We start from the raw sequence: 11,054 nt of genomic DNA on the forward strand, positions 1-11,054 counted from the left end.
TTTTTTACTTTGTAGCCTTTTTTTTTTTTAAGATTAAATTTGGTTCTTACCAGTATCAAACAGAAAAAATTGCTTCCCCTGTTCTCTTTAAAATTATCACCCATTTTCCTCCAACCACCACTGTGTTTCCAAAATTTCAATGTCTCTTGACTATTTTAACACTTTTGCTGACCATGAACAGCTATTTCAGTCATCTTAACTCCTTCAAGATGCAGACCAAAGATCACTATGCAGTTTCACCCTATTAAACTGACCCAGCAGTCTGCACCTAAGCATTTTTTTTACACTAGAATTATTTTAGCTTTTTCTTTTTAAATGAAAAGGAGTAGAGAAACATGAACATTTTCTCTATAGATTGGGGTAAGGAAAGTCTTTTTGGTTTTTCTTCAGATTTTAATTACCTAGATAGTGATTTTACATGCAAAAGCTTTTGGAAATCATGTGATATTTCTGGTTGAAATTCACACCTGTTTGTGTTAGGTTGCTGTGGGACACATTTAACTGCTGACAAACTACTTTATAAAAAACATTTGCTACCCATCTTCTACACAGTGACCAAGCTCTGCAACTGATGAAAGCCTCTGCTGTACTAAGTCTCTTCCTACTTCTGTCAGCTCCTTTCTGAGCACATCAGCACTTCATGCCAGCTCAAATGTACTCCTTCCAAGAATGGACCTGGCTTTTCTCTAACTCCCATTTACCTTCCACTCCAAATGTGCATTTAGTTTATCAACTGCCAGCTATCACAGATGTTACAAGTAATTCTCTGTCCTCTCTTAGAAATATTCATGACTTCTGCCTCCAACTGTTTCAAACACACCCTAACCTCTAACTTGATCTATCCTTGCTACCCACAGAGAAGCTTGACTGTTTCACACTAAGCCAAATTGCACAACAGCTGCTGCATTTCACACCGAAGCTCTCTATCCTCATCTTCATTGTTCCAGGGAATGTCAATTGAACAATACTACTTCCCAGCCTAACTTCACCATTGTAACTTCATTGTTTCTGCAGTTATTTTTGCTCTGCATATGCTCATCAGAAATTATCAAGCTGTGGCATTTTTCTATGGTGTTTTTCAAAATATCATTTACACACACACACGCACACACACCATCCGGCTTCAACCATCTTATTAAAATGGGTACTTCTGGAATTGGATCAAACCTTCACAAAAGAGCCCACTTCTTCAGCCCAGGTCAACCAGCACTAATGACAGCAATACTGCTGTATCCTTCTCATTTACTAAGGCAACTCAAAGCCAAAAGTAACTGATTCTTGAAAAAGTTTACACAACACTGTAAATTTTTGTTGTGGTTATTTTTTTAATACAGATACTGTCATCACTCTAAGTCACATGAAAGAATGGACAACTTCTTTCATACTTGACGTCCTCTGCATGCTCACCAATGCTTAAAACACACCTCAGCTCAAATAGCCACAGGGCCAAGAACCAGTTCTTGCAGAGGACAGTGGGGAACTGTCATGTGAGCTACTAGCAGTGCTGCCTGGCAAAATTTCACTTTTGGCTTCACTATTAGATGATTTCTGTTAGACACTTGTAAGTACTCTGTAGCTGCTCCACCTGTCACACCAAGCAAGCAACAACCACAGCTCTGACTACCTTCTCTGTAGTTAGCTACTACACATCACCAGGAGAAAGTGCCTTCCTAAGAAGATTCACCTATCTTAACTTTATAGATGGTGTACTCTGCTTCATGGTTTTCAGATGGAAATTCGGCTTGTTGTTCACACTTGATGCCTACCTTGAAAGCTATTTTGCCTGTGATCTAAATGATAGTGTGTTTTTATTAGTAGTATTCTTGGAAAAGCCTGCTGTCTTTAATAAAATGCTTGTCTTTTCTTTACCATGTAATCTTTCCCAACCCTCTCTCTCTCTCTTCCTAGAAGACTTTCTCTACTATGATAGCATTTTTAATGCTGTCTACCACATGCAGTCAACTATCCCAGCCACTATCACACAAAACACTAATATAAAGCAAGCAAGGCAACAGTATATAAAGCAATATAATCAGGAAGAAATAAAACCTAAGTCCTCCTTGTAAACTTGAAATAAAACATTTCTAAATGCTGGTTTTTATCCTTACAGTATTAAGAGACTAAAGTAAACAACAAGATCATTATTTAAGAGAAAAAAAAAAGAAGAAAATCAATCATGTTTTCATGACACTCATTAATACTTCTTCTAAAGTCTCAACTATTCAAGCAACTATCAGCATATCGGCAGACTTAGCTGAACCCAGACTGATCCAAGTCTCAAGTTACTAATACTCGCAGAAGTCTTCAAATGTCCACAACCACAACAAATCTCAGCATTCTGTTTTCCTAAAATACTCACATATTCATTTTGGTACCTAAACACATATATCTCAAACCAAAGTTTAAATTCTCTTATCATTAAGCTTACATCAAGAAGCACAAGCAGGACACACTAAGTGTACAGTATTAGAACTAGGTGCTATTTAAAGCTATTCTGGCTACCAGCCTCTTCTCAAACTTCACCTTGACAGAGGTGGCACACTGAACTCCCTACTTGGAACACCCACTTCCTCCAGACCCACATTCATCTCCCGAGAAAGGACTGCTGTCACCTGTGTAGATTAGGTTTTCCACTTTTTTGTTTTCCCCATATCAAGGGATAAAGTACAATTAACAATTATATTCAGATTTAACCTGGCAAGGTCTGGTCATTATTCACGTTAATGACAAGACTTTCAGGGCCCTTTGTTTTTCAAACACTTTGGGTCCTCCAAAGGGTCCCTTCCCATTGCTCAGATTGCAAATTGTGTTCCTTCTAGGAATGTGCAAGTGTTCACATAAATAATACTAATCTCCTCAACAGCTTTGAAAACTGTATCATTTGTCCATATAGGAATGAAGTTACTGCAGTTTGCAGAGGTCACTTATAAAAAAATTTATCTTACAGAAAATAACTTTCATCTGTGAAGAGTTATCAGTTTGCTGTTTTTTTCCATGAAGACTCATCAGAGTAGCTTATAAAGGCACTCCCTACACTGTTCTAGCCAAGGGTTGACTGAAGTGCTTACAAACCTTTTTCTCTGCCACCTTTCGTATTCACAAATATCTCCACCATCCCAGAAGGGTAACTTCAATTATTAAAATTTAATTAACATGTCTTTTACTTGGATTTTAAAAGTTTTTGTTCTTTATGCCTAAAAGCTAAATTCACGGACTTCAACTAGCAAAAATACTTTGTTTTAGAAAACACTGTTAAAATAACATGACTTAAACTTGACAGCCCTCATTCTTGCATCCTGAAGATGTCAGTTGAGTCCCCTTCCCAAAGTACTGAGGACTCACAGCTGCAAAGACGAAGATTAAACCAACAACCAAACAAAACTTCTGTATGGTTACTGCCCTGTAAGCCATGGCTTGATAGCACTCCCTCAAATTCAACTTTGCTCATGTCAGCTGTTTTCAGACCTTTCAGATACACAGAATTTTAGGTTTAAACTTAGAATACATTTAGAAAAGTTTTATCTTAATAGCTTTTCTCAAAAAATAGATCTTGTATGCTTAACATATGTACTAACACCACTCTACACAGCCACTTAAGACTCTGCACTACTGGGTTTTCATACAGTAAGTCTTTTTCTCATAGCTCTAAGATATTTTACCAGTCCTTGCAAGTCACACCAGTACACTTTTTAGTTTTAAAAAAGGGATGTTTGTCTATATATTTATAGTTCAAAACATATCCTTCTGTCAGTTTACATTGTCATTTCTAATCTCCAACTTATATATAGGACAGAAAGGCACTTCCTACAACCATTGTGTTTTCTTCTTCTTAAAAATGTGATCACTTTGCCTGGCACTCAAGTCTGCTTCTTTTATTATTAATCCTGCCACAAAGATGACAGACCTAACAAGGTACTATTTTCCTTTTAGCTTCAAATAATGAGATTTAGATACCAAATATGTAACAGAAAGCATGCTGCCTCAATTTTTTCCAATTCTAATAAAGGGATTCCTCATTTACATTCAAGACATACAGTCTTTATGTGTTGCTACTACCACCACCTCACTTCCAGTTCAGCTGCTTTCCTCACATTTCAATTGCAACTTTATTTCCCCACCAACTCAAGGCTGAGGTTTTTTTTTTATATTTACATAACCAAAGTGAAAACTGGAAATATGCACATTTCAAGTGATGTGAACCTAGCTGCTGTTCAATAGCCTTACAAAATCTTCTAAATAATGAAAAGCCATTCTTCAGGCTACTTTAATTCTACGTCAAGCTTACTCTTACAAAAGGACAGGAGGGAAGCCAATAACCCCACTTGGCAGCTCAACTGACCAATTTAACCAACCCAAGATTAGAACTGATTGTTTGGCCAAGCTTTTTGTTGTTGCATTTTTTTTTCCTCCTGGAAAACAGCGCAACATTTCTACTCATTTTTTCTTTTAAGTAACAGCTACAGCTTTGCTGATATTCTCTGCAAGTGACAGGAAAAAGGAAGCATTTGTCATTGCAAATTCTATAAAGAGAAAAATATTTTGTCTGCTCCTAGAGCACACCAAACAAAGTTTTTTCCTTGTTCATTGATCGCTGCGCCCATTGTGTTTCACTGAAAAAAAATGTGCCTGTTGTTTCAAACAAAGGGAAGCACCGGCGATCTCTTAATAGACCCTCTCCTTATAGATGAGTGGATCATGTACAGAGGTGGAATTCAAAGAGCTCTTCTCGATGCCAAACACCCACAAGAGATGCCAGAACATTTTCCAATGAATGTTAGTACTCAGGCTGAACCAGATAACCTCCACATGTAAACAGGGAAATGAGAATGCCAATTGTTAAATATGCTCCAAGAGTTTTTTGATAAGCACATCCTTCTACTGCTTTAAGATTTTCAGTTGCTGCAAGGCTGAGCTCAGTGCAACTTCCTTGTTATCAGAAGTTATCAGCATCAGAAGTCATCACTGCACCACTTACGAGCTTACCAGCTGTAGCATCCCTCAACCCACACATAAATGTGGAAGTTGATTATTAATACAGCTGGCAGGGTCTTCTAAAACTGCAAAATTACTACACAAGCACCCATCTGTAACTACACTAGGCAGACTACTGTGTGTAAGCCTACTGTTCTAATCTGTCATTTGGCTTTCATCGGGATTTTTTCCCGGGAACGATAAAGCTCAGTCCTTCTTCCACGACCGAGGAGTTTCTTGACAAGGAGTTTCACACTCAATGGCTGTCATGTGGAGTAGGTTGCCTCTGGAATATCAATCCCTCCAGAGGGGACACAGCCCCCTGTTCGGACCCTCCATCCACGCAAACGCAGCTCCCAGCCCTACCTCAGGGATGCCTGCTATAAATCACAGCTCCTCCTTCATCCTTCGTGAAACCAAACACACTGAGCAGCACCACCGACCGCAAGTAGCACTGATTACACCGTTTCCCACTTCCCTCACGGACTTTCCTTAAAAACCCAATGAACACAGCTTTTACTACTATTATTACTACTGCCATCGTTATTTTTTACACACGAAATCGGCCAACCCCCTCATCTTTCCAGCGGTGAGTCTGCATTTTCCTTGCTCGCCGCTCCTTTTTAGGCATCCAGAACGAGCAAGTGCCCAGCCCAGCCCGGCCGCCCCTCCCGGAGCGATGGCCGGGGGGTGCCCTGGGGGGCTCGGAGCCGCCGGCGGAGCGGACGGAGGGGAGGAGCCGCCGCCGCTCGGGGGAGGACAGCCGGCCCCGGGGGGAGGCTCCGTGCCCGCCGCCGCCCAGGCTGCCGGCAGGGCTCCGTCCCCGGCGGTCCGTGCGGCCCGGGCAGTCCTGCCTTCCCCGCCGCTGTCCCCCGGGGAACAGCGTCTCGGCGGCGGGCGCAGCCGCCCTCCCCGCCCGGTTGCGTGCCGAGAGTAAACACCGAAGGAGAAGGCAGCCTCCATTTTTTTTCATCCCGGCAGCCTGTCAACAGGCTCCCCCCCTTTCCCCTCCCGATCCTCAGCGCCGAGCCCGGCTTTCCAGCCCGGCAGCGCCCGAGAGCCGCTGCTGCCCCGCCTCATCCCCTTAACATGGGCTTCGCTTTTTGTCTGCCTCTTTCGCTTCTCCTTAGAACATCCACTTTCCACGCCGCTTCTTCCATCCCTGCACTGTGCCGCCACCCAGCAGCACAGCACCGGAGGAGCGCTGCCTCTTATAGCGGTGTCATCCTTGCCTGCTCGCCGGCCTCCCCGGGGAGCCCGGCCGGCGCAACCGGCTCCCTGCGGCCCCGCTCACGCTTCCCTCCCTCCGACACCCTGGGTTTTCCGGATCGGAGCGGCTCCTCCACCCGCCTCCCGCCCCGCAACCCCCGGCGGGACATTTTCTGGGGACTCGGGTCCGCCTGGCGCTGAGTGGTGCCGCCCGGCCCCGGTAACGCGCCCGCTACCGGGCCGGCATGGGAGGCAGAACCGCACCTGTCACCGGCGACACCGCCCCGGGGCGGCAGCAGCCCCGCACCCTCCCGGCCTGGCCGCGCCGCCGCCGCCGCCCCCGTTTTCACGCCTCGGTTCTGCCGGCGAGGGTGGCGTCCCGCCCGCGAGTTGCTGTGCCTAAGACCCGCTGTCCCCGGCACGGGACGAGGGGGCTCGGCTCTCTTCCCCACCACCTCCTCGAGGAACGGACGGGCAGTGCCGAGGCAGCCCCGGTGGCGAGAGGCGGGCGAGACTTCCCCGAGGCCACCTGACAAAGCCGGCTGCCCTCGCCTCCTTTCCAGGCTCCAGGGAGAAGACGTCGCTTCCCCAGGGCCACCTTTCGCCTCCACCTCCAGCCGCGGTCTCGCCGCCGGCCCTTCCTCCCTGTTCCCCCAGGACAGGACCGCACTCACCGGATCGGAAGAACGCCGCGATGTCCGCCGAGTCCTTGGCCGCCTCTTCGGCCCCTTCCCCCGCGCCGCTGCCGGCCGTGGTGGCGGCGGAGGTGGCGGTAGCGGCGCTGCTCATGGCTGCTGCTGCTGTTGCGTGTGCCGGCGGCGGTGGCTCCACCGGGCGAGACCCGCCGCCGACCCCGCCGCCCCCTCCGCGGATCCCGGCTTCACCTCCGGGCGGGAGCGGCCGTCAGGGCGGCAGCCGGAGCGGGTGAGAGATGCGGGGCGGCGGCGGGCGGCCGCAGCGAGCGCAGGGACATGAAGGTAATGTGCGGAATGGCAGCTCCGGGAGCGCCCACCCCCCGCAGCCACCTAGGAGGCGGCGTGTGCATGCAGGGAGTCCGGGCGGGCGGGCGGGCGGCAGCCGGAGCGCAGACAATCGCAGGAGGAGGAGGAGAAGGAGGAGGAGGGCGACGACGACGACGGCATGGGAAGGGCCAGCGGTCCGCGCAGCGAGTAGCCGGTGGGCGGAGAAAAAAAGCAACGTTTCCAGCTATTTTTTTCTTTTTTTTTTTTTTCTTTCTTTTTTTTTTTTTTTTTTTTAGAAGGAGCGAGGAGCGATCCGGAGGAGCAGCAGCTGCCCTAGCCACCGCGGTGCCAGTGGCCGCAGCAACCACCGTCCTCCATCTTGACTGGGAGGAGGAGGAGAGAAGAGGAGGGTGGGAAGGGGGAGTCGGGAAAGGAAGCGAGTCCCCGCCCGAGGAACAAGGGCGGTGGAGCCGGGAGTGGGGGGAGCTCGGGAGTCTCCGGCGGCGTCCGGCACCGGTCGGGATGGGGCGGGGCCGGGCGGCGCAGGCCCTGCCGAGCCCGCACCCTCTTGCTGGGCCGGAGCTTCCCGGCGGCTCCCGGAGGCGCGGCCGCCTGTGGGGAGCTGCGTGTTCGGGGTTTATTTTTGCTTGGTTGGGGGTTTTTTTAGGTGCTTCCGGCTGGCTTTCGCCCTACTGCCAGCAGACCAGTGTGCGGAGGTCGGAGTGGAGGTCCAAAAAAAAAAAAAAACCCACAGCAAAATCCAGTCCGCCAGCCCCGGGGGCGGGGGCGAGCGGCGGGAGCGTGGGAAGCGGCGCGTGCCCCGTGCTCCTGCCGGCCGCTCCCCGGGCGCCAGGGCGGCCGAGGGGCCGTGCTCGGGAAGAGACCCCTGCCCGAGGTCGGAAATAGCCTAGCTTAACCTCTACAAGGCACAGGGGAAAGGGATGCCTTTAAAAGGCTTCCGCTTGCATTGCTGTCTGCATTGTGGGTATTTTTACTTATGCCATCACGGGGACGCTTCAAAAGATTTTATGCTGTGGAGCGGTTCAATTAATATCAAATAAGCAAACAGCTCACGACGCGGAGGTTATGATGTGTCACCACCGTCCTGCTCCTCATGTTAAGCAGTGTAAGTTTGCGTCCAGGTGAGGTTGGGGGGGCGGGTCAGAGCAGGAATCATAGCAGTTGGACAGATGGATGAATCTGAGTGACACATCTCAAATGCTTGTGATAGATAGTAAATTGTTAGCATACTTGAAATGCCGAAGTACAGCTTCAGGAATTGAACTCCTGAACCTTTGGTAAGTGTTAAAAGGAAGGTAAGTTCAAGAGAAATGTGGTTTGTAGAATCATAGAATATCCTGAGTTGGAAGTGACTTGCGAGAATCATCCTAGTATCCTGCACAGGACCACCTCTAGAGTCTCACATGTGCCTGAGAGCATTGCCCAAACACTTCTTCAACTCTAGCAGGCTGTGGGCTATAAGCACTTCCCTGGGAAGCCTGTTCCAGTGCCTAGCCAGCTTCTGGGAGAACCTCTTCCTAATGCCCAACCTAAACGTCCCCTGGCACAGCTTCATGTCCTTCTTTCAGGTCCTAAGGGAATATTGACAGGTTCTGTTAGTTTATCAGTCATATGATGAAGAAGTAATCTGCAAGGTTCCCAAGGTTTGTATTGATCTGAAGTTGTATAGCTTGATCAAAAAGCTTTTGTGCCTGCCCTAATTTCTCTTACAGAGAAGAGATTTGTTTGACTGAAAAGATGGTTTTTTTAATGTTTTTATTTCAGACAGCAGGCACAGGAAAGAGTTCCAAATTAGCATCCCACTGGCAGAAGTGGTTGCAACATTAATTTCTTTCTAACTGGCCCCACCTACTTGGCAAAAAACATGAATGGGGCAAATGCTGCTGTTCCTGAGCAAGCAGTGAGTTCACCTAGGGATAAGGATACAATATTGTATATCTGCCCAGAAAACAAACAAACAAAAACAAAAAAACCAAACCAACCAAATAACAACAAAAAACTGCATAAGAATATGAGAAAATTCTGTAAGTGTATGGAAAATGTTAATATAATGAGTAAAGAAAATAATAGGAATCCATCACTCCAGCTTTCAGTGCCTAGAGAGCAAGAAGTGCTTGAGATTACTTATTTTCCAAATTTGAAAAAAGACTTCAATATACTGTGCAACTCTGGAAAAAGCTTTAGAAGGCTTTTCAGTTGTTCAACACACTTGATTTTCCGTTTCCAGCTAGTTGCTCATCCAGCACACTGTACAAAATGTTAGTGGGCGCTAAAAACGCAAGGTTAATCTAAACACTTTTGAAGGCTCTGTGACTCAAGTTTGTCTCTTCCTCTGTCCCCCCATCTGCTGAATTGCAAGAGATGCTGGGTTTGCTTTTTTTCTTAGTACATGGATGCCCTGAGCCATGTCCCCCACTACAGGAGCCTTTTATTATTGTGAAACTAATTGAGAAGAACTAGTTGTAATTTGAGTTCTTCATCAGCAACAAAGGTGGCCCTTATAAAAAATCTTTCAAGAGCCAGAAATGCTCATATCCTTTGCATGATTCATAAGGATTATAGTAATATATAGGGTTCATACTAATGTTCAGAATGCAATATTTACTGAAGGGTAAGTTAAAAGAAAAAGACAAAGATAGGAAAATAACATGATGAAGTTACTTAATACTTTCTAAGAAAACAAGGATTTAATTCACAGTTATGGACCTTAGGTATCAAATACCAGATTTAATATTTTGACATTAGGAAATTAAGTTTCTTAGTCTGATTCTTCTTGGTCATTTTAAGCTTGAAACAAAAACAAGCCAGGTATGAATTGTCTGTATGGAGAATGTCCCATACTGGAAAATTGTGTGTTGCGTGAATTTGAAAGCCTGTCCTTAGGGAATAGTCATATTCTCCTCAACTCCTACATTGCTTATCTCAGTTTTTGTCAGCCTGCAGGTGTTTTTGCACCAATTGCAGTGGTAAATGCAGGAATGGAAAAAATATTCATGGTGTTAAAGATACTTTAGCGGTAATGTGAGCTGTGAAATATCAATAGTGTTAAGGCACAGACTCAAATTAGAGTTTTAGATTCTATACTAGGAGTTTTAAATATTAATGATGTTCAAGTTCTGAGCCTAATTTCTGTATTTTATATATGTATATAAAGCATTTAATTTTATGTAAGCACATTGTTCAAAAAGATTTTTACCCCAATAAAACAAATGCCCCAAGAGAAGTGTTGTTTCATTTGTTTAATTTTATTTTTACTTGTGTTGTCTCTAAGTGTGGTTGAATGGTCACTCCAAAATCAGTATGCCAAACACAAAAAACTTTATTTCTGTCAAAGAGGTGTCTTGTAAGGGAAGAAGCTTTCCCAGAACCTAGCCTTGTGTATCCAGGCTGAGAAGTGTCACATGTCACTTCATGTTTCATCCCTAAAGGAATTTGCAGACTTGATATTTCTTGAATTCCTTCCCCGCAGTATTTGCTGCCCACTTGATCAAGAAAACAAAGAATGAAGATTTCCCCATTTCTATAAGACGTTAATGAAAGAGGGGCAAGCTTGATTTAAAAAAATCACTAGTATTTACAAGCTTTTAGGAGAAGTAAACTAGAAACTAATTAGTCTGGACAAACTAGGAGACAGGAGATGATATTAACCTTATGCCATCAATCAGAGTTATCTTCTTGCTTAAAAGAAAAGAGTAATGGAAAAAAGAGACTTCAATTATAAGCAAAACAAACAAAAATGCATAACTACATAACCCACCCAACAACTAGATTTTTACAATGGCGGTCTCTTCTTGTAGCTGTTTTACAAGCTTTGCTGTTCATGTAAACAAAAACACAGAACATATAAAGGATAGTTTGGAGTCAAGGCTTCCACATGGAAAACACTAAGGG

At 45.6% G+C, this 11,054-nt stretch overlaps 1 protein-coding gene across 1 annotated transcript in view; it reads right to left on the reverse strand.

Annotated features, from left to right (window-relative positions):
* The window catches only part of TRIO (trio Rho guanine nucleotide exchange factor), a 257,013-nt gene extending 249,758 nt beyond the window's left edge, over positions 1-7,255 (reverse strand). Inside the window, 1 exon segment of the mRNA XM_033082574.2 lies at positions 6,855-7,255. Within this exon segment, the coding sequence (XP_032938465.1) occupies positions 6,855-6,969 (115 nt within the window). The 5' untranslated portion in view covers positions 6,970-7,255.
* Positions 7,256-11,054: the final 3,799 nt, after the last annotated feature.

Source organism: Catharus ustulatus, chromosome 1 (genome assembly GCF_009819885.2).
Source record: "Catharus ustulatus isolate bCatUst1 chromosome 1, bCatUst1.pri.v2, whole genome shotgun sequence".
Taxonomy (NCBI): Eukaryota; Metazoa; Chordata; class Aves; order Passeriformes; family Turdidae; genus Catharus; species Catharus ustulatus.